Source organism: Mustelus asterias, chromosome 18, assembly GCF_964213995.1.
Source record: "Mustelus asterias chromosome 18, sMusAst1.hap1.1, whole genome shotgun sequence".
Classification (NCBI taxonomy): Eukaryota; Metazoa; Chordata; class Chondrichthyes; order Carcharhiniformes; family Triakidae; genus Mustelus; species Mustelus asterias.
The window spans coordinates 85,732,690-85,756,836 of NC_135818.1; the positions used below are offsets into that span (position 1 = coordinate 85,732,690).

General features: G+C 42.2%; 1 protein-coding gene across 1 annotated transcript in view; it reads right to left on the minus strand.

Annotated features, from left to right (window-relative positions):
* Window positions 1-24,147, minus strand: part of lrrc74a (leucine rich repeat containing 74A) — a 31,877-nt gene that overhangs the window by 2,140 nt on the left and 5,590 nt on the right. The window contains exons 3-11 of the mRNA XM_078233139.1: window positions 20,249-20,345; window positions 19,545-19,594; window positions 16,175-16,256; window positions 11,621-11,706; window positions 10,341-10,535; window positions 8,459-8,554; window positions 7,453-7,596; window positions 5,059-5,163; window positions 3,274-3,359 (exon numbers count right to left, since the gene is read on the minus strand). Coding sequence (XP_078089265.1) covers window positions 3,274-3,359; window positions 5,059-5,163; window positions 7,453-7,596; window positions 8,459-8,554; window positions 10,341-10,535; window positions 11,621-11,706; window positions 16,175-16,256; window positions 19,545-19,594; window positions 20,249-20,345 — 941 coding nt within the window. The remainder of the gene's footprint in view (window positions 1-3,273; window positions 3,360-5,058; window positions 5,164-7,452; window positions 7,597-8,458; window positions 8,555-10,340; window positions 10,536-11,620; window positions 11,707-16,174; window positions 16,257-19,544; window positions 19,595-20,248; window positions 20,346-24,147) is intronic.

Consider the following 24,147-nt stretch of genomic DNA (forward strand, 5'->3'; position numbering starts at 1 on the left):
CTGTGTCTTCATCTACATTCCAAACCTGAACCCTTTCCGCAGGGAAAGAATTATTAGCTGGCCCTGGGCTATTTATTTCCCCCATTAAGATTGCTTTTCTTTGCCTCCAAAAATGTGCATTTTATGCAAGAAAATACAGTATAATTTTAAAAAGACATATTTGAAGAAGTGGGAAATTGTAGGTTTTTTTTGGGATGGCTCGATGGAATGCAATCTTTACACAGGCTTGTATTTTCCTTTGTTCCCACATTCAGAGTGTGTAAAATTATGCACAAATTCTGTGGAATACACATCCCCTTTCAAACAAAATTTGAAATGAACAACTTACTTTAATGTTTCTTTTTAAATAGAACAAAAAGTTGCCATGGAAAGGGTAACATAACATACAGTGTTTCTGTAGTTAACCTCATCTTCTCTCTCCATTTTTTTGCTCTCTAGTTGACTTTTACCCTCTGGTACATGTCACCTGATTTATCAAAATCTATGGTTCCTGAGGCAGTGTGAAGCTATTTTGAAAAGAGATAAAAAGAGTTTAGCGTGCAGCAGGTGGTTGGGGTACTAGGGGATCAGGTATATCAGTTTCTCTCTTTTAAAATCTGCTTACCGTTCATGAGTAGACGTGGAATGTGTTTTGTAAGCTTACCCTTAAAACAGATAGCTACCTGCCTAGTTTTATTAACGTTTACAGATCATGAAACAAATCCCAATGTTTCAGTCATGAAGTATCAGGGCGAGACCTAAAACTAGTCTTAATCCCTCATTTTTCTGGTACACATTTCTTAAATTCTGTTTTTCCCAATGTGTATGCCTTCCCTCCTCCCCTGAAAGCAAACTGGTATATAGCTCCATTGCGACAAGCATTTCTCTGCAGAAACAAATATGAAGTGTTGCAACCTATAGAGCTACAAACTAAGAACTGGAATGTGGGATGCCACAGGCCATTTAAATTGCCTTTTACTTCAGTGAGACAGTAATATCTAGCTGGACAGGAGGGCCTGTAAAATCCTGGCCATTGTTTCTACCCCTTTCAAATGACCATTCTTTACGGTTGGCCCCAGATGGTTTGTGTCAGAAGGCTACTTCACCATGGCTGTCGCAAGGTAAGAAGGAGGCAATTTAACCCAGTTGTTCATCCTTCCATTAAAAAAATATTTCATTTCATCACAGCTAAACCTAATCCAAAACCAGGGAACCTGGGAGACTTTTCCTCTCACTAGCACAGTGATGCTACATTTAATTTCCTCCAAGACCTTCCCCAGCATGGACTGAATCAAGGATATTCTGCTTTATGTCAGCCTTGGCTCAGTAGTAGCAATGGCTCCTGTGAATTAGAATGTCATACATCAAACCCTCTGTCCACACCTTCAGCATATCATCTCAGTTGATTTTCTTTTTGGGGTTGTTTTCTTTTTGGTGAGATGTTAAACGGAATCCTTGTCTGTCCTTTCAGCTGGATGTATTTTGTGTAATTTGAAGAAGAAAAGACAAGTCCACCCAACATCCTGACCAATATTTATCCCACAATCCACATCACTAACATATGTTAATTTATTGGATTGCTGTTTTTGAGATCTTGCCAAATACAATTTTTTTCGATGTTTTCTATTTTATAACAAAGATTGTGATACAAAAGTGCCTCATTGACATAGAGGGAGTTCCTGAGATTGCAAAAGGCATTGTGTAAATACAAGTTCTAACAGGACAATGCAATCATCTGCTGCGATAATTGTCCCTTTTAAAGCTAACCTAACCCAGGAAACCAATCAGAGACTAAGTTGGGAATTCACCCTAGCAAGCAGAGGTTTCTGTTCCAGAAACATCTCGGGAGCTGGCTGCAGCTACAAGGCTGCAAACATCTGTATAGCCTTTACCCCATAATAAACATGTTGTTGTTTTTCGCTTAACTGGTGAACAAGAATTATTACATTTGCTGGGAGCACCTCATTAAAGGATAATTTCCCTTTTATTTTCCTTGTTGGCTGGCCTTCATTCAATGCCTCTGCATTCCAATGCAGTTGAAATTGTCACATTTCCTTCTTTACATCTCCAAAAATGTACCTGGTCTGACTAAAACAAGTTTCCCTCCAAGTCACACACCGGGTGGAATTTTCCCATCCCGCTCACCATGGGAATTGTAGCGAGCTGGACACGGACCATGCAAAGTTCTGCTGAACTTGGGTGGATTTTCTGGTCTTGGGGCGAGTGCAGCCAGAAAATCCCGCCCACCATCTCAATTTGGATTTACGTTACTGTTCCTTCATTGTTGTCGTGTCAAAACCCTGGAACTCCCTAACTAATAGCACTGTGTACCTTCACCACATTGATGGCAGCAGTTCAGGGGGAAGACCCAACCCCATCTGAAAGGCAACTAGGGATGAGCAATAAATGCTGGTCTGGCTGGCAATGCCCATGGTCCCAGAATGATTTTTTTTAAAGAGCAGATCCATCCCCCTCTGAGAGAGAGAGACAAGTTGGTTGAACAGTTATCAGTTTTTACAGCTGAGCAACCTCTCTGGCTCTACTGTGAACATCGAAATAAAACTCAAAAGGAGTGAAAAAAATTAAACTATTGTTGATCTTTTCCTTTAAAAATAATAAAGAATGTGTTATCGTGCAGTGGGAATTGACATATGTAACTAGTTATTTAATCTCTCATTCAAGGAGTGTGTCGCTGACCTCCAGTATGTTCTCTACTGTTGGAAAGGAAGTCTGTTCTAAACGCAATCCCTCAAAAATTTATTAAAGGGATCCACGCAATACCAACAAGGCCAGTATTTATTGCCCATCCCTAATTGCCTTTAAGAAGGTAGGCCATCTTCTCAAATATAGTTAAGTGGTTTGTTAGTCCGTTTCAGAGGCTTGCACTGATTATCTAGTGACATGAGTTCAAATCCCACTAACAGATCATAAGAAATAGGACCAAGGATAGGCCATTTGGCCCATTGAACTTGCTAGGATTATGGCTGATCTAACTGGGGCCTTAACTTCACATTCCTGCCTGCCCCCACCAGAGCCCCCAAAACCTTTAATGCCCTTGTAGATCAAAACTCTGTCTAAATGGGGAATTTAAATTTAGTTAATTGAGTAAATATAGAATAAAAAGATAGTCTCAGTAATGGTGATCCTGAAACTGTGGGATTGTTAGAAAAAGCCAGCAGGTTCACTGATATCCTTTAGGAATATCTTCATCCAATCTAGACGTACTCCAATGTGATGACTAATAGTCCAGTATCATAATCACAATCATACCTTATTCATCCTGAAATTCCTTACCTGTAGTCAATTGCTCCAGTGTTGTCCCTGTCAAGTTTGCTGAGTAGTTCCTGAACCTGAATGAGATCCAGTGGGATGTTGAATTGCTGATGGAATAAGATTGATAACAGAGGAATGGGAGACACTGAAAAATACATTGTCATTATTGATATATTTCTATAGAAGAGGTTACACAGAAATGGGGTTTTTAGTGCAATTAGCCCACGTTGACATTTACCCTCCTTGTGAGCAAATAGTTGTGTTCTCTACCCTTGATGCAGTTGATATTTTGCAGGAATCTTTATCCCTAATTTTGTTGCCCATAAACATGACTCTTCCAATGCTTTTCTTTGCTGGCCTCCCACCTTATGCTCTGCTTAAATTTGAGCTCTTCCAAAACTCTGTAGCCTTATCCTAACTCACACCAAGTTCCTTCCATCCCTCCCATGCAAAATGTGCTGGTAGCTCTGTGTGATTACACAGTTGAGGCTGAAGGACAAATTTACTGTAGTCCTTGGTGTCTACTTAACACCCTCAAAACTTACCTACTCATTTCTGGGACACAGATTGGATAGGGATTATAATGAGGCATTGCTTGGGGTGGCAGTAGTACTGAGGTTTACAATGGAGTAGGCAGGGGAAAAAATCCAAAACAAATTTAATCTGATGTCCTGTTGCTTTGGAATGCCTAGATGGGGAAGATCCAACAACACTCAAGAAGCTCAATGCCATCCAGGACAAAGCAGCTCACTCGATCGACATCCCATCCAGCTTAAATATTCATTCCCTCCATCATAGTTGCAACATAGCTGCACAGGTACACAGCAGCAAATCGCCAAAACTTCTCAACAGCTCATGCCAAAACCATACCATCTACCACCTAGAAATACAAGGACAACAGGTGCATGGGAACACCACCACTTGCAATTTTCCCTCCAAATCACACATACCAACCTGACTTGGTGACACACCATCACCACATGAACTAGGTGGTTCATGGAGACAGGTTCAACCAGCTTCTCAAGGGCAATTAGGAATGGAACAATAAATGCCAGCATTGACTTCATCATATGAATGAATATATATTAAAAAGAGGAGTAAACCATTTAGCCACTTGGATCTGCCCCGCAATTCATTTAGCCATGGCTGATCTATATCGTTAACTCCATTTACCCATTTTGGCTCTGTTTTGGATGTACATACACCACTTGGACTGGAGAAGTTTAATAAGGCAGCTCACTACCACTTTCTCAAAGGAAGTTAGGGATGGGCAATGCTTGGCCAGCCAGCAATGACCACATCCCATGAATGAATAAAAAAAACCTTCACTACTCTTGTCTGACAAAAAATCTTTGAATCATAGTTTGAATTTTTCAATTGATCCACCCAGTCTTCTCATAGAAGATAGGAGCAGGAGGAGGCCATTCATCCACCATTCATCACGATCATGGCTGATCATCCAACTCAATAGCCTAATCCTGCTTTCTTCCCATAACCTATAGAAGGGAGAAAGTTCCAGATTCCCTTTACATCTTATGCTGAAGAAGTGCTTCCTGACATCACCACTCAATTGCATGGCTCTAATGTTAAAGTTGCTGCTTTTAGTTGTATTCATAATTTATTTGACAGCACCACAGTATATAAATCAAAATTAAAATGATCACACCTAGGATTCCATGGTGCTGGCTTTCCAAATCGTAATTCTGAATGTATTTTGTTTTTGTTAGTAGGATGTGTACATTTTCAGAAGTTCAAATCATTTGTGCACATTTTCAGCAGTTCGTTTATGTGAGAATCTCCCCAAACCTGTAATGCTTTCTTGAAGTCAGAGACAGACACACTCATATTTCCAACTTTGTCCATGTTTCGGAAGAAATCGGAGAGTCGGAGTTTGCGCTTGTCGAGGTAATTCTGTTTGCAAACAATTGTATAGCCGTCAAGGACAATGTTAGAATATTTAGTAGCTATTTCTTTCTCTTTCCTTCTTTCTTCAAGGATTTAACACACCGGCTTTGCTGAAAAAATACATTTTATCAAAGCTTTTTCTCTTGCACTGATCAGGATGTTATGGTATGGATCACCAACCCCAAACTATATCATGAAGCCCGACTAGACCCCAATATTTCTTCTATTTTGACTCCAGGTGTGATTCAACTGACACACTAGGAAGCTTTTATCAAACAAAACGTTATTTAACTATACAGCTTAACTATAAGAAAAAGAATTAGCTTAACATTTACCAATTGAACAATATTTGAACATGACAAGATACAGTTTTTAACTGCTAATCTATCTCTCTTAGTTCCAATTCAACCAGTATTCCTCTCATATACTTAAACACATCTTCAAAATCAGTTAGCAACACACAGGCTTACATGCTTGTACTTGGGCTGCCAGTCCTCAAACCTCCAGAACACCTCTGGAGAGAGAGAGAGAGAAATCTATTTCTCCTAGCATGTCCCAAACAGCAGCTTCCAGAGAAAGAGAAAGAGAGCCACCTCTTGCTTTCTTCAGAACCCTGTGGTAACTGCCTGCTTTTCCCTGTAGGCACATGATTCTGTCAATCAACCTAATCACAACTCTACTCTGAAAACCCAGGGGAAAACACAAATAAACAAAAATGCATGAACTCTGATGAACACAAACATTTCCCGAGCTAAAATCACTCATCAGCCTGCATTCTCAGCATGAGAACTGCCTGATGCCCAGACAAATTGGCACCGTGTAAAACAGAGCTGAATTTTAAACATACTCCTTACAAGAAACATGATATAAATACATTTCTTGAATGCACTGTATTATCACAAGGGCAAATATATGGACACCAATGTGAAGGAAAACAACTTTATACTGTATGAGAAAACAGTGTTGATTCGTTGGCAAGTGGACTCTGATTGAAGGAGGCATTGTCTCCATTTCTATTTTCAGCAATACCCAAGCTCATACTACCAAATGACTAGTTGTACACTGGCTGTTCTGTCAAGGTGAGAGATGATAATGTTGGGTAATGAAAATAATAGTTTCCACTATCAGCATCAAGCACTGCCAAGTTAGATATAGCACAATTGGTTGCACAGTAAAGCTCCCTTACTCTGACCCAATCGCAGCTCAGTCAGGTGCAGTTATTCAATGTTAGATTCACTGAGATAATTGCAGATAGCACTCTTAGAACCAAACAAAATTTCCATCCCTTTACTGCCGGCAGTCCTCCAAGGTGGGACTTCCATCCAAGTGAGGACGAAAGTCCCGCGCACTGCCAGTTGATGTTCATTAGAACGTAAAATGGCAGTGGGCTTGTCAGAGTCAGCAGAGATGTGCAGCCACAGTCAGATCCCCACCATTCTAAAGATTCAAATATTTAGTTGTTGATGCTCTAGTGACACACTTTGGGACATCCTATCATGTTACGGGTGCAAATGTTTGTGAAATGTGATGAAACCAGAGGAGAGGGAACTACTTACAATGTCAGTTAATACTGGGGCCAGAGGAAAGTTCGGTTGTTTGGTGAGAATGGGGTGAAGGAAGAATTGGTGCATTACTGATTTAGATTTACAACTGAAGGGATTGGTGTCCAAATTTTCCGCTTTTAGCCAAATAGGAAGCATTCCACCTCATAATTAACCCCTTCTAATTCCACCCTCTCGCGCATCCTGGTTTTAGTTGATCCAGTGTTGGTGACAGTACTTTCAGTTGCTTAGGCCTTAGCTCTGGAATTCCCTGCCTATTTGCTCATTGGTATGACTTTCTCATGAATTAGAAAATTGTCAATTCAATCCCCAGTCCCCTACTTGAGCGCATCTACGCTGACACTCCAGACAGTACAGGGGGAATGCAGTATGGTTGGAGGTGGCGTCTTCAGGTGAGACAATAAATTAATGCTCTATCTGCCTATCCCAGTGGATGCCAAAGATCCAATGACAAGTTGTTTAAAAAAATACAGAGAATTCCTCAACCAACACCACCGAACAGATTAATTGCTCAGTGCAGTGTATTGGGTACAAATTGTCTGCCATCTTTGTCTACAAAGATCAACAGTGAGCACACTTCAAAAGTAACATTACTGAATGTGAAGCATTTTGGCACATCCTGAGGATGTGAAAGTTGGAGTATTCAGATATATGCAAGTTTTTGTTTAGCTGAATAGGACTCCCTTCATTGGATGTACTTTAATAAGGATCTACATTGCTAGGCTCTTCTTACCTGTATTACTTTCATTGGATCAGGTCGACGTGTTAGGCTCCCAACATTGGATCCTCCAATTCCTTTAGTTTCAATCTGAAAATGTGGATGGTCTTGAGTGATGTTCCTCAGTAACTCCATGAAGGTTTCATTCACCAATACATTCTGCAAACAATGAATGTTTCTGTAGTTCACTGGCTGCAAACAATTCTAAAAGACATGTGCGATGGTTTTTACTCCTCGATTATGTTGAGTCTCTTCATACCTCTGATGACTTAAGCTAGGTATGATGAAAGGTCATTGATTGGGAAGGTAATATCCGCTCTTCCACAGACATTGCCTAACCTCCATGAGCATTTCCAGCATTGATTTATTTTTTGTTGGGTTGTCCTTTTCTGCATTGTCTGAGATGTCTGGATTTCTTTGGTTGTGAGCAGAATTGTACTCAAAACTCCAGATGTAGCTGCACCAGTACCAGATGTAGACTATTTATTTCCTCAATCCTGGGATTGATGCTCAATCCCACTCAGTCTGCACTCAATGATCTAATTGATTGCATTGGCCATGCTACTTTCTCCCTCAGTGTACCCAGGCACCAGAGTGTGGCGACTAGGGGAATTTCACAGTAACTTCATTGCCGTGTTGATGTAAGCCTACTTGTGACACTAATAAATAAACTTTAAATTTTATTTTTGATTCTTTGATTGTTCCTCATTTCTATCATACACTGCACCAATGCCAGTTGCCCTCCTTTTTGTTTCCTGCAGCCTACATCCATATTCTATATTCTAACTATTTATTTCCTTCTAACTTCCACTGAACATCGATCAGACTCCCTTATGGCATGCACTCCTCCGCTGCCTGGTTTTCCTGTATTTGTTGTGAGCAGGCAATCCAAACTGATGGACAGTAATATGAAAAAGCCTATCACCTCAGTATGTGAACCGTATATCATACTAGTTTGGGCACTCCAGCTATTATACAATTAATACTGTCCCAAATCATGTAAACAAAGGATAAGACTTACTTCGAGGCTGATCTTTTCCAAATTTGATTTTTCATTCTTCCGCACAACCTCTAAAAGACGCAATGCACCATCCACTGTTATAGGATTATTGGACAGCTGAAATAGAAAAATAAGATTAATCAAATGGTGGTTAAATGACTACTGACTGCTCAGTCTAGTGCACCTTTATATTAACATGAAAACAAACAAAGTGTATGTCATAGATAGTAAATAATGTTCTTTAGGGAGTTTTAACCTTAATTTACCAGTGACTATCTTATATTTATGGCCCCTAGTTTTGGACTCCCCACCGGTCTAAACATCTCTGTATCTGCTCGATCAAGTAATTCAAGAAACAATCAAATCATCTCTGTTATCTTTTTCAGAGGCAAGAGCTCTAGTTTGTTCAGTTCATTGAAATATACAGGGCAGAAGAGGCCCTTCAGCCCATCGAGTCTGCACTGACACGTGAGAAACATCTGATCTCCCACCTAATCCCATTTACCAGCACTTGGCCCATAGCCTTGAATGTTAAGACTTGCCAAGTGCTCATCCAGGTACTTTTTAAAGGATGTGAGACAGTTTGTTATTTCATGCCCTCTCAGCTCTAATGTCATTTAAAAAATGTTTTTTGCATTTTCTCCAGCAATGTTCGATTGTCCAACTAACATCTTCTCTTAACCTCGTAAATCTGAACCTGGGTTCAGCAGCAGCAAGAAATTCCCACCAGCACTATTTAACATTAGTAACATTCAGGTGAGTTGCTGGTAAATTTTTACGAGCTATTTCTGATTTAGAAATCCATGGAGATTTATACAGTTACTTAAAGTTGGTAGTTTACAAGGAATAGTGTGGCATGTGTGGTCTAGGCTTTCACTTCAAGAGTTTTGCTTGGATCAGCTGTTCCAGTCATGAATGCTGTAGTTTCTCTTTGGCCTTGGCCTGCAGCATGACAAGGCGAATGAGCAGAGGAGGAGAAACTGAGGGAAGAAAGAGAAGGGGGAGATGGACTCTCAGTGGTAGGCCATATTCATTCAGGATCCTAATAGAGCAATTCCCCAACCTCACCCTCAGCCAAGAGCAGTGTGTTCCTCCTAGAAGGAGCTCAGTGAAGTCGACTAGCTTTTGTAGGCAGACATGCAGCCTCAGAGCAGAGTGAGTACAGCATTGCCAGTGGCTGTAAAGTTGACAATAGCCATGATCCTCTTCCCTGTAGGCTCCTTCCAGATTACAGCAGGCAACATTTCCAATATGTCATAGTTCATCATGCACTGTTTGTATGAGAAACCTCATTGACACTTTGGTGGCAAAGAGAGGATTCGTAACATTTTCTCTTCCCAGACAGAAGCAGGCAGGATGTGCACATGGCTTCATCAGGATAACATCCTGCCGGTGTGAGATTGATAACTTAGTGCTTAATTATCTGTGATGAACCCATCACCAGTAGCTAGAGTGTGAGTACTCCAAACTCAATTCATGGCAGATCCTAGAACCAGTGAGCGAGGCTTTCATTGCATCAGCCCAAGCAAGATTTGAATTCAGAAACTTCCTGAGCCACCCAGCCCTCTGCCTACATTTCTCTTCGAGCATGAGATGTTCACAAATTCTGTTTCCTTCCGCCAGCCTTCTCCCCTCCACTGGTGACCAAGGTCCTAAACACAAAAATTCTCTCCCCAATCCTCTCTGCCCCACCATCTCTCTATTTTCCTTTAAGACACTCCTTAAAAACGATCTTTAATCAGGCTTTGGTCACCTGATGTGTCTGGTGTCAAATCTGATAATACCCCGTGTGAAGCACCATGGGTCACTTTGCCATGTTAAAGGTTCTATATAAATGCAAGTTGTTGTTACATTGTATTTGACCTTACTAACTTGCAGCCACCTTACTCAAAACAAAACGTACACACAAGATCTTAACATTATCATTGATGTCCAGCCCTTTACACAACATGTTGACCCCCTCGTTGTTGATGTGGTTGGTGTCAAGTTTGAGTGTGAGCAGGGTGTTATTGAATTTCAGAGTCTCTCCCATGGCGAGCGCTCCTTCATTTCCAAACCCATTATAAGAAACATCGAGGACCTTCAGGGTGATGTTCATCTAAAAAAAGAAGACAAGCTGTGACTGAATGAAAATGACAGACTATATTTAGTCAACCTGTAACATCAACAACATTACTCCAGTGAGGCTATAAATACAACTAAAGACCACCGTCAGCTATCACCAGCAGCAGATTTGTTTTTCCCTCAGTCTTTGGGCCATGATTAATTATCTATGAAGTTGAGAAGTATAGGCGGGGATGGAAGACTCTGTATTTTTCCTTTCTGTTCAATGAGAGAAGGCAAAACAACATTCTAGGACCTATGGGTGGCACGGTAGCACAGTGGTTAGCATTGCTGCCTCACAGCACCGGAGACCTGGGTTCAATCCCTGGCTTCGGTCACTGTCTGTGTGGAATCTGCATGTTCTCCCTGTGTCTGCATGGGTTTCCTCTGGGTGCTCTGGTTTCCTCCCACATTCTGAAAGATGTGCTGGTTTCGTGCATTGACCTGAAAAGGTGCCGGAGTGTGGCGACTAGGGGAATTTCACAGTAACTTCATTGCAGTGTTAATGTAAGCCTTACTTGTGACAAATAAATAAACTTTAACTTTTACTTTCTCCCATCCAACACAATGAATCATTCTACTGAAATACACCCTTTAGTTTTCTTTTCACCCTCATGTATAGAATCGTACAATCTAACAGCACAGAAGGATCATGTATGTGCCAACTCTTCAAAAGAGTTATTCATTTAGTTCCACTACCCCCTGCAAATATTTCCAAGTATATAAATTCCCTTTTGAAAGTTATTACTGAATCTGTTTCCACTCTTCCTTCAGGCAGCACATTCACACCTGAAGAGATGCCACGCTGGTTTTCCCACCCACGCGATTTTACTTTTCATTTAGGTCAATATCAGCTGAGGTGTGAAACAATTGTTTCTACCAATCCCAGGAGTTTCTTGCACAGTATATTATTAGATTCCTATTACTCCCTTGATATCTGGACACAGGTATAGCCACTATAGGCTGACGTATTGCAGGCCTGCCTGAGGCAGTGGAACTGTACTCAACACGAGGTACACTGCCTTCAGAAGAGGAAAGAGGGGAGAAAAGTAAACATTGGCATCAAGTGTGTGTTCTCACCCGTAACCCTGCACTCAAAGCCACTGCGCCCTCTGTTTGGATCTGGTTCCATCGTAGATTCAGTATTTCCAAACTTTCATTGGTTGCTTCAAGCAAAGAAAGAGAAATGATATTTAAGCACTTCGAACACTCTATTTAAATTGTAACCACTGTTAACGACTATGATTAAAAGTACTAGTTAGACCAAACCAGATTGATGAATTCCAATATCAGTATGAAATCCATTGTGATATAAAAAAGTGGCATTGTGTCATTGCTGGTACCTGTACTCTACATGAAGCAGCACATTTAATATATTTTAATAATGCACAACAATTCCATTTAATCTTACGATCTTCAGCAGTCTTAGCTACTCAGCAATAATGTGCTCACTGATGCTCAGTTTGGGTTCCACTAGGGCAGCTCAACTCCTGACCTCATTACAGCCTTGGTCAAAACAAGGACAAAATTGCTGAACTCAAGAGGTGAGGTGATAATGGCTGCCCTTGACATCCAGGCAGTATTTGACTGAGTGTGACATCAAAGAGCCCTAGCAAAATTGGAGTCAATGGGAATCAAAGTGGAAAACTCTCCACTGGATGGGGTCATACCTGATACAAAGGAAGATGGTCGTGGTTTGGATTGCACAATGTTCAGCACCAACTGTGATTCCTCAAACACTGAAGCAGCCTGTAGATATGCAGTAAGATTCAGGTTTGGGTTGATAAGTGGCAGGTCACCTTTATGTCTCCAATAAGAGAGAATCTAATCATCTCCCCTCGACATTCAATGGCATTACCTTTGCTGAATCCCCCATTATCAACATCCTGTGAGAGTTACCATTCACCAGAAACTGAACTGGACTAGCCATATAAATCCAGTGGCTACAACTACACATCAAAGTCTTGCAATCCTGCACACAGTAACTCACCTGATTTCCCAAAGCTTGTCCACCATCTACAAGGCACATGTCAGGACTGTGACAAAATACTGTCCTTGCCTAGATGAGTGCAGCTCCAATAGCACTCAAGGAACTCAGTACCATCCAGGACAAAAAAGCCTGCTTGATCAGCACCCTATCCACCACCACCTTAAACATTCACTCCCTCCAGCACCAATGCATGGTGGCAACTGTGTGTACCATCAACAAGATTCACTGCAGCAACTCACCAAGGTTCCTTCGACAAACATGTGGCCTCCAGCACTTAGAAGGACAAGGGCAGCAGATGTATGGGAATATCATCACCTGCAGTTCCCCTCCAACTCACACACCATCCTGGCATGGAACTACATTACTGTTATTTCTTTGTTGCTGGATCAAAATCCTCCCTAACAGCAGCGGGCATGTTCCTACAAAACATGAACTGCTCGTTACCACCCTCTCGAGCAACCTGTGATGGGCAGTAAAAGCTGGCCTTGCCAGCAACACCCTGTCCTGTGAATGAATTTTAAAAGGCTATGGGTAGACGTTTTACGGCTGTTCATGCCAACAGGATCCTTTGGTTCCACCAACAACACACCCCCACTGTGGGTTTTCCCAGGGGCAAGGGGTACATTCAACGGGAAACTGGCAGATTGCATGGGAAATTCCACCCATAATCTCATATTGCTCCTAGCACCACATCCAGCACCAGACCTGCAGCAATCAGTACTGTTCCTTCGTGTTATGATGATCAAAATGCCCATTCCAACACAGCAAACGTTTGCCGAGACAACAATGGTATTGTTTTTATCGTCTTGAATCTGATGAGAAAGTGTTGTACGGGGTGTGGGAGGTGGACATGGTGGGAGGAAGGTGACTGCGGTGGTTCTTAAATCTACAGTGTGGCAAAACGGTGGCACAGTGGTTAGCACTGATACCTCACAGCGCCAGAGACCCGGGTTCAATTCCTGGTTTGGGTCACTGTATGCACGTTCTCCGTGGGTTTCCTCCAGGTGCTCAGGTTTCCTCCCACAGTCCGAAAGACGTGCTGGTTAGGTGCATTGGCCATGCTAAAGTCTCCCTCAGTGTACCCGAACAGTCTCTGGAATGTGGCAACAAGGGGACTTTCACAGTAACTCCATTGCAATGTTAATGTAAGCTAACTTGTGACACTAATCAATAAATAAACTGTAAAAACTGAACTATGGCATCATTGAAATTATAGTCCACATATGTCCCCTCAAACAAAAGAGAAAATTAGCAAAATTAAATCCATTTGCTTGAGTGCGACTATTTGTGAATGGATATTTTGCCATTGTTCTGTGGGAATGTTGTACGTTGTAATTACTATGGTGAGCGTCTTCTCAGGGAGGGAAAAGCAGTAAATGCAGATAGTAAGCATGCACGCTGGGTCTCTCTTATGGTTCAATGAAGTGTTGGTACTGAACCCATTAGAACCCATTAGCTCAGTTCTTGATCTCTGCACTTGGTGAGATGATCTGGGGAGAGGTCTTGTGGCGCAGTGGGTAGCTTTCCTGCCTCTGAACCAGAAGCTCTGGGTTCAAGTCCCACATGATGTGGAGATGCCGGCGTTGGACTGGGGTAAACACAATAAGAAGTTTAACAACACCAGGTTAAAGTCCAATAGGTTTATTTGGTAGCAAAAGCCACAAGCTTTTGGAGCCTTAATCCCCTTCTTAAGCCCCTGACTCACCTGAAGAAGGGGCTTAAGGCTCTGAAAGCTAGTGGCTTTTGCTACCAAATAAAGCTGTTGGACTTTAACCTGGTGTTGTTAAACTTCTTACTGTGTTCAAGTCCCACTCTAGGACTTGAAGGCCACGGAAGATGCGTTCATAATTTGGCCAAACAGTTTGAGTATCAGCCTGTGGCTGGTGCTAAGAATGGGAGAGATTCCGAGTCAGCCATGAGATGGAAAGAAATTAGAGCTTCTATCATCATTAAGCATAGCAAACAAAAATGGAAAAATGCTTTAAAACAACTCAGAGCTCATACAGACTCGAAATGGTAACTATTTTATCTCGCTATAAATGCTGCCAGATCTGCTGAGCTTTTCCATTTTTCTGTTTTTGTTTCAGATTCCAGCATCCGCAGTATTTTGCTTTTATCATTAACCATAGTTCTGGACTGCGACGTGAATGTAAAAATTCAAGTTGCCACAACAACTTGGACTGCCTTGGGGTGTTAGATGGCTGGTCAGCCAATGTGGATCAGATTGGTAGCAACAGCACAGGTTAGATTCCTGTCCCGGAGGGGTTGAATAAAGGATCTTCCTCCTTTTGGAAGTTGTGATGCTAGGGGTTGGACTTGTCTTCGGACAGAGAACTGAAGAAGGTGATATAGGTCAGAATTTTACAACTGGTCTGAGCACCACTGTCACAATCAGTGATCAGACTCCTATAAGGAAACGCACGTGTGAGTAAGAATATAAGAAATAAGAGCAGGAGTCAATCACACAATCCCTCGAGCCTGTCTTGTCATTCAATAAGATCGTGACTGAACTTCTACGTCAACTCCACTTATCTGCCTGATCCCCATAGATCTTGGTTTTTGTAGTGTGCAAAAATCTATCTGTTTCAGTCTTGAATAACTGAGTGACTGAGTGTCCACAGCCCTTTGGGGTAGAGAACTCGCAACCCTCCAAGTACAGAAATCTATCCTTATCTCTCTCCTAAATGGCAAACCCCCTATCCTGAGACTGGCTCCTAATTTTTGACTTTGTAGCCATGGAAAGCAGCATCCACCCTACCAAGCCCAGTAAAAATGCAATGTGCTTCAATGAGATCCTCTTTCATTGCCTAAACTCTGGTGAGGACAGGATTTTGCTCGGCTGCAATGCTTTTCCTACCCAGACAGCCTCCTCACTGTCTGACTTCATACTCAAAGAACGATCTATTGAATAAGATATTAAACAGTAATTGCTGGTGTCTCTAGTGCTGATGTGGAAATGCCGGCGTCTCTAGTGCCAAGCATGGAGAGGAGTGGGGAAATAAAAGATGTGCGGTTGTAAATTCAGATAATGGACATTCACTGACGAATCATTTAAGCCCCCATAGACCCATACTAAAATTGTAGTTGTTAAGTTAGGAGGTATATGCTTATGAAATGTAATTCTGTAAATAAATATATGTGTGTAAAGATTAGCTCTAGCTTTAGAATAGAATAGAATCCCTACAGTGCAGAAGGAGGCCATTTGACCCATCGAATCTGCACCAACCACAATCCCACCCAGGCCCTATTCCCATAACCCCTCATATTTACCCTACTAACCCCCTGACACTAGAGTTAATTTATCATGCCCAATCAACCTAACCTGCACATCTTTGGACTGTGGGAGGAAACCGGAGCACCCAGAGGAAACCCATGCAGACACGGGGAGAACGTGCAGACTCCACACAGACAGTGACCTGAGGCCGGAATTGAACCCGGCTCCCTGTCGCTGTGAGGCAGCAGTGCTGTGCCACCGTGCCGCCCCTATCCTTCTGAAATGGAACATCCTTGCCTGCTGAGCGCATTGTTGATTGGGGAAACAAGTATTCAACCCCGACCCTCTTAACTACAGAAAATAATCTAAATTGCGTAAAAGAACAAAACCAAATGAATGAACAAACAGCATCTGTGGAGGTAAGGCTCACCTAGCATTTGTCCCAGGAACTCTGCTCCTTTGTCTCCAAACTCGTTGTAACTGAGATCCAGCTCTGAAATTCTGAAATTAGACTATAGGTGCAATTTTGAGCAAAGTAACTAAATATAAGTTATTTTGAATCTGCCATCAAATTAACTCTGCATAAGCTTATTATGTTCCCACCTGGTTAAGTAACTTCAATGCAACAGCAACTCAGTTACAAGAGTTTAAGGAAGCTTGCTAGCAAGAAGATCTTTCCTCCAGTGACTTTACTATAAATTCTTCCTGAGGTCCCCACCATTACAGATGCTGGTGTCCAAGTCGCATTAAGCTGTTGAACCCACTGCACATAACAAGGGGTATGGGCACTGAAAATATTCCATCATATTGTTGAAAATCTGTCAACCAGAACCAGTTGACACCTTCCAACAACCTCAAGCCCACACCAGGAAGTGTGGAAAATGTGCAGGCCTGCAGGTGAGAGTAAAACAATGCAGTCCCAAGGCCCCCTCCCCAGCTTACTCCTGGCAAATGTCAAATCTTTGGAAAACAAGCTAGATGAACTAAAGTCAGACTCACTTTTCAAAGAGAACTGAGAGACCGCCGCGTGCTCCGTTTCACAGAGACACAGATCACACCTGCTTCACCGGACTGTGCCCCACAACCAGAGGGCTTCTCTATCCACTGAATGGACCGTACATTGACCTCAGGCAAGACTAAGGGAGCTGCCTTCTAATCAACATCTCTTGCTGCCTCGATGTAGCAACACTGGTGAGTTTCTGCTCCCCAGACCTAGAATACCTGATGCTCAAATGCCTTCCCTACTACCTTCCACAGGAGTTCACGTCTGTTATCCTGACAGCAGTTTACATCCCAGTTTACATGGACGTGAAGACTGCACTGGATGAAATCTACACCACCACAAACAACCTTGAGATGAAACATCCCGAGGTCTTGTTCATCGTGGCTGGGTACTTCAATCAGGCCAGGCTCAAGAGCGTCCTACCAAGATACCAGCAACATGTCTCCTGTTCCATCAAAGGCCCAAACATTCTACACCACTGCTACACAAATATCAAACATGCCTACCGCTCTATCGCCCACCCACACTTTGGCAAATCAGACCAGAAGGCTGTACTCCTGCTCCCGGCTTACAAGCAAAAACTGAAACAGGAGAATTCGTTAAAGAAAGTTGTGCAATGTTAGTCTGAGGAATTGGATGATTTCCTACGGGACTGCTTAGAGTCAGTAGACTAGTCAATATTTAAAAACTCAGTGACCAGCCTGAATGAATATGCCACTGCAGTACTGACTTCATTGGTAAGTGTGTACAAGACTGGATGCCAAAGAAGCAAATCCATTTGTTTCCCAACCAGAAACCATGGATGAACAGGGATGTCCACTGCTTGCTGAAGTCCAGGTCTGAGGTGTTCAAGTCAGGCAACCCTGATCTATACAAGAAAGCCAGATATGATCTAAGGAGATCCATCAGAGATGCCAAAAGACAGTACCGCACCAAGCTAGAGTCCGAAGCTAGCCACACGAACTCCCACCGACTATGGAAATGTCTGCAAGACATAGCAGGCTACAAGATGAAGGCATGTAAACTTGTAAGGCAACATCAGCACAGGAACCAGACAAACTGCCAATAACAACCCAACCACATACCATTACAAGATCTGAACACATTACATGCAATGCATGAATAGGAATAGACAAAAGTGAATCAGAGTAGAATGCCCAGTTGTCTGTACATGCGTGCATAGACCATGTATGTGTTTGACTTGCAGCTACAAATGGTAGTGCACGCAGGTTGTTTTCTAATGAAAAGGGGGGTCTTTGGAAAAGTGTCTTGTGCCTTGTGGCTTGATCTTATGACCTCTGATGTCATACCTTCACAACAAATGGTCCTGGCATAGTCAAGGTATATCCCCTGAAAAGGGAAAAGTAGGGCAAACAAATCCAAAGCTCCCTGGATGAAAAAAAGTAAATGGAAATTAGGATAAGGAAGAAAAAATGTGCTTGTGATAGGTATCAGGTAGAAAACACAATTCAGAACCAAGGGGAATACAGAAGGTTCAGAGGGGAGGTGAAAATCACATTAGAGAAGGGAAGAGGAATTATGAGAAAAGATTGGCTGCCAATGTAATGGGGAATCCCAAAGTGTTCGACAGGAATTTAATTGTAAATGGGGGATAAAAGTAGGAGGACAATTAGGGACCAAAAATGGAATTTACACATGGAGGCTGGGGACATCCATGTTCAGGCTTGGGCTGACAAATGACAAGTGACGTTAGCACCACACAAATGCCAGGCAATGACCATCTCCAACAAGAGAGGATCTAACCAACACCTCATGACATTCAATGACATTACCATTGCTGAATCCCTCACTATCAACATCCTTGGGGTTACCATTGACCAGAAACTTACCTGGACTAGTCATATAAATACTGTGGCTATCAGAGCAGATTAAAGGTTAGGAATCCTGTAGCAAGTAACTCATCTCCTGACTCCCCAAAGCCTGTCCACCATCTACAAGATATGTCAGGAGTGTGATGGAGTACTCTCCACTTGCCTGGATGAGCACAGCTCCAATAACACTCAAGAAGCTTGGTACCATCCAGAACAAAGCTACCCCTTCCACTAACATTTATTCTTTCCACTACCAACGAGCCATGTGTACCATCTACAAGATGCACTGCAGGAACTCACCAAGGTTTCTTTGGCAGCACCTTCCAAACCCATGACCATGATTATCTCAAAGAACAAGAGCAGCAGACACATGGGAACATCACCATCTGGAGGTTCCCCTCCAAACCACTCACCATCCTGACTTGGAAATATATCACTGTTCCTTCATTGTCAATGGGTCAAAATCCAGGAACTTCCTCCTTAACAGCAGTGGGTGTACCTACACTTCAGGGACTGCAGCACTTCAAGAAGATGGCTTACCATCACTTTCTCAAGGGCAACGAGGGATAGGCAATGAGGAATAGGCAATAAAACTGCTGGGCTAGCCAGCAACACGCACATCCCATAAGAAGATTTTTTTAAAACTTCAACAACCAGCATGTTCTATGCAATATTTGACCACATTACAACATTCAAATCCCATCCCAAAACAAATAGCTATCCAAGCTGCATTTTTAGTGGGAGTAACTGAGGTGTAGGAAAAGATTATCTGGCTGCCATCTTGATTGCTGAAGCAAATCAGAAACACAAATAAAGGGAAATTGTGGGAATGTAATAAAACAAATACTCAATTGTTGGTCCAACTAGACTGTCTAATAGAAAATTAGTGGAAATGCCAGCCAGATTTCAGCTCAGTTGGAAATAGACTTTGGTGTATTTCACCGAAAGTCTTCCTTTTTACTTACAGATAAAGTATCAGCAAAATATGTAGCATCATTGCTTTTCAGTTTGTTTCCTGTAGTTGAGAGAAAAAAGCATTGATGAAATTATGATGCATTGAATTTGGCCATCATTTTGTGAGTACTTCATAATGCATAAGGTGCCCAAAGGGCAGCCTGAACACTTGGCATTAACCCCCCACCAGTACAGAAAGAAGATCCCAGCGGCAGTGGGAGGAGGACTTTAGATGGCCAATATTTGGTCCACAAGTGGGCGTGCCATCTAATGCCTCCATGTATAAAGTACCCACAGGGGCAGGTGGGGTCAGAGGATTGTAGGCAAACAAGCACAGTGCTACTACCATGGTGCCCAATTTAATGCTCCCTTGTCATGCTGACCCTCAGAGGGAGGACAGGTCCTAAAATTCACCCTGACAATGAGGGGGAGGGTGTATACTCTCCACTTTTGTCATGCTTGATCTGGGAGTATTTGATTCAAAATGGACATTCCATTCCACAGCATTGACATCCCTCCCTGCAAAGAACACAAAATAAATAGTACACTTCTTGTTCACAGAGTTCTTTGTGGTTACTGTCATGACAAAGGCTTGTTAGTCCAATGACCATCATACCAATTACTATTCATGCACGAGATTTCTTTATAATTAAGCTTTGTATAGTGACTGATTTGGTTTTCCATTTATACTATATGGCCATGAAAATAATACAACCTGGCTTCAGAGAATGTTCTCTGATATCAGAGAGCAACACAAGTCCTGCGGTGGCCAGCTCCGGGACCCCCACATCAGCTGCTTTTCTGCTGACGCTCTAGAATGCTCTGAAGTTAAAAGGGATCTGGTTCTATTCTGATACTATAGTACAAGCCTGAGCCTGCGTGATGTGTAGTTTGCACTTTCAGCTGAAGCTGAATTTTTAGACTTTTACCCTGTTTATGATGTTTACAGCCTTTGCCTCCTAAGCCTGGGAACTCGCTTGTATGATTTGCACAGGGAGGTGATAGCCTAGTGGTATTATTGCTGGACTATTAATCCAGAAACTCAGCTAATGTTCTTGGTTTGAATCCCGCCACGACAGATGGTGGAATTTGAATTCAATAAAAAATATCTGGAATAAAAGAATCTACTAATGACCATGAAACCATTGTTGGGAAAAAACCCCCCATCTAGTTCATTAATGTCCTTTAGGGAAGGAAATCTTCCGTTCTTACCCAGTCTGGCCCACAGACTCGCGAGCCACAGCAATGTGGTTGACTCTTAACTGCCCTCGGGCAACTAGGGATGGGCAATAAATGCTGGCCAACCAGCAACGCCCATGTCCCATGAATGAATAAAAAAATGCCTTTGATCTAAATGGAAGACCAAATCAGTCACTATAATAAAGTTTGTGAATATAAAAATCATTAATACATCAGCGGAATTATTGTCACTGGCATAACAAGCGTTTTGTTGAAAGAAAGATTTGCATTTATATCAATGGTGACCAGTAGGCATCCCAAGTAGCTACAGCCAGTGACATACTTTTGAAGTGTCGTCACTGTTGTAATGTGAGAAGTGTGGCTGCTCATATGTGCACATCAAACTCCTACAAACAGCAATATGCTAAAGATCAGATCATTATATTTTGTGATGTTGATTTGGAAACAAATATCGGCTAGGACCCAACGTATAACTCTCCTGCTTTTCTAGTGGAATTTCACAGTGGTAATGTAAGCCTTACTTGTGACCAATAAATAAACTTTAACTTTAGTGCCATGGAATCCCTGGGAAGCAGATGGGGCCTGGGTATAACATCTCAACCAAAGGTGGCACTGCTGACAGTGTTGTGCTCCCTGGGTACTGCACTGGAATGTCAGCCAGGACTTTTGTTCTCAAACCCTGGAGGGGGACTTGATCCCAGAAACATGTGATTCCAGGACTAGAGTTCTACCCACTGACATGTCATGAGAAGAAATCCAATAACAGTCACAGTGGTGAATCCTCTTCATTTTTAGTTTTGCATCAGGGAAAATAAGTTTTCTGTCCTCATTTGTGCATTAATTCATTCCATTCTCTTTAAAACCAGTTGTAGATTTTGAGCAGCTACAGAACAGACAGACCAGTAGGCTCAGAGTGGCATGTCTGGGATTTACGATAGACCAGCAGCACTTGTGACCAGAATCACTCCCAGTTGCTCCAAATCCCCATTACTGTACTGAATCTGTCATGTTCTAGGAGTAGCCATCAGTGAACTGTTTTGATAAACAAGAAATGTTCTCAACCTTTAATAAACCTGGTGCCCACCTGAGAGTTTGATGCATTTAAGGGAGATGTTCAGCGGGAGCATTTTACACAACACTTCCACTCCCCATGTTCGTAATTCATTGTTGGACACATTCTGAAATGCCAGGAATTAATATCAGCAATGTGAGAGAACTGAAGTGATAGAATCATAGAGTAGTTACAGCACAGAAGGATGCCATTCAATCTGTTGTGCCCATGTTGGCTCTCCTGCAAGGGCAACCAAAATTCAAGGGAGGTAATGTTGCCTTTGTGTGATAGGGTAAAAGAGGTAATAGCAAATTGACAACCTACTTTACTTCTCTTTCATTGAAGTCAATGGAAATAAAGTGCGGGTTAAATTAAAAATGGGCTGTCAAAGCATGATCATCCATTTTCCACTATTGCATGAAGTCAAAACTCAGTCAAACAGTCAGCCCACATAGGTCCTAAATAAACACACATGCAAATACACACGTTGATAGATATGTATGCACTGAACCACACATATACCCATTTAAAATCAAGCAAAAACTGGCACAGCAATATCAAGAAAAGTTGGCAACAATAACACAGCTTGAATGTAGACCAATGCCACATAGTTATACCAAGAGAACAGTAGGATACGGGTTTGCCAAAGGTTAACCTGAGGGTTTAGCCAATTTACCACCACATGTATAGAGAATACTAAAACAAACTTCATGGAAAGCCAAACTTCCTTCCTTACTCTCTCAACAAATTTGAAAAACTATAGACAGTAATATGTTTGATAATTAACTTTATTTATTACCAACATTACGGTAATCTTTAAAGCACATACAGTGCGGTGCACACGAGCTTTATCTTTACCACTCATGAGCATTTGATGAAATGAGGAATTGTGAAATGGCTTCTCCAAACCTGTTGACACCATGAGATTTTGAAGATAGTAAGAGGTTTTTCCTAAGTAAAAACACTGCATCTTTGCTAATCCCATTTTCTTTAAAGTCTGCTGGATACAATACAGATGTTTTATAATGCTGATGTTTTATAAACACCAAATTGTTTCAACAGATTGTCAAACTGAGATAAGGGGCCTCATGCTTTTACACACCATTCTGATACATATTTTTTTCAAGTGTCAAAAGATGTGCAGGTTAGGTTGATTGGACATGCTAAATTGTCCCTTAGTGTCAGGGGGATTAGCTAGGGTAAATGCGTGGGGTTATGGGGATAGGGCCTGGGTAGGATTGTGGTTGGTGCAGACTCGATGGGCCGAATGGCCTCTTTATGCACTGGAGAGATTCTATGATTTTATGAAGTAGGCTTGCATTAACATTGCAATGAAGTTACTGTGAAAATCCCCTAGTCGCCATACTCCGGCGCCTGTTCGGGTACACTGAGGGAGAATTTAGCACGGCCAATGCACCCTAACCAGCACATCTTTCAGACTGTGAGAGGAAACTGGAGCACCCGGAGGAAACCCACGCAGACACACGGGCAGTGGCGGATTAACCATTAGGCTGAGTAGGCTTAAGCCTAGGGGCCCGGAAGGGAAGGGGGCCCGAGAGCAAAAGAAAATTGGTTTAACCCTTTTCAGGGTGAATAAATTTTCACTAACTGTTCAGGTGAGCGTTCATTTTCGGCACTGAAGAGGATCAACATCTATTTGCGCTCAACAATGAGCGATAAGAAACTTAGTCATCTGGCACTCATGCACATTGAATCAGACACGCTTCGATCTGTTGATTTACATGCTGTTATCAACACTTTTGTAAACCAAAAAACACGGAAGCTTTTTAAAGTACAAATGTAAAGAAAATGAAAAATAAATGAATAAAAGGGCTGTAATTGATTCATATAACTTTATGATATTATACATGTAGTACATTATACATAGTACAACGATATAAGTTATCTAATGTCACCTAACGTCACTTTATTCTATTCAACGAAGGGTGGGGCAGGGGGCCTTACTAAAGCTCAGCCTAGGGGTCCGGGTGGTAGTTAATCCGCCACTGCACATGGGGAGAATGTGCAGACTCCACACAGACAGGGACCCAAGCCGGAGATTGAACCCGGATCCCTGGCGCTGTTTGACAACAGTGCTAACCGCTGTGCCACCGTTCCGCCCATTGGGGTGTTTGGGACTGTAAATGTTAATGTGGGACTGAACAAACACTAGCATCTACATTATGATGCAGAGAGTCACGTGGGGGTAGTAGAGTGTAGTAGTGAGTCTGATAAAGGTTGACATGGAAATAGCACCTGGTCAGCCTGTAACCTATGGCTGGAATTCTCTGACCTCACCCATGGCTGGGATTCTCCAGCTGAGCGCCAAATTCTCCATGCTCGCTGGCAGCTGTGGTGGGGAC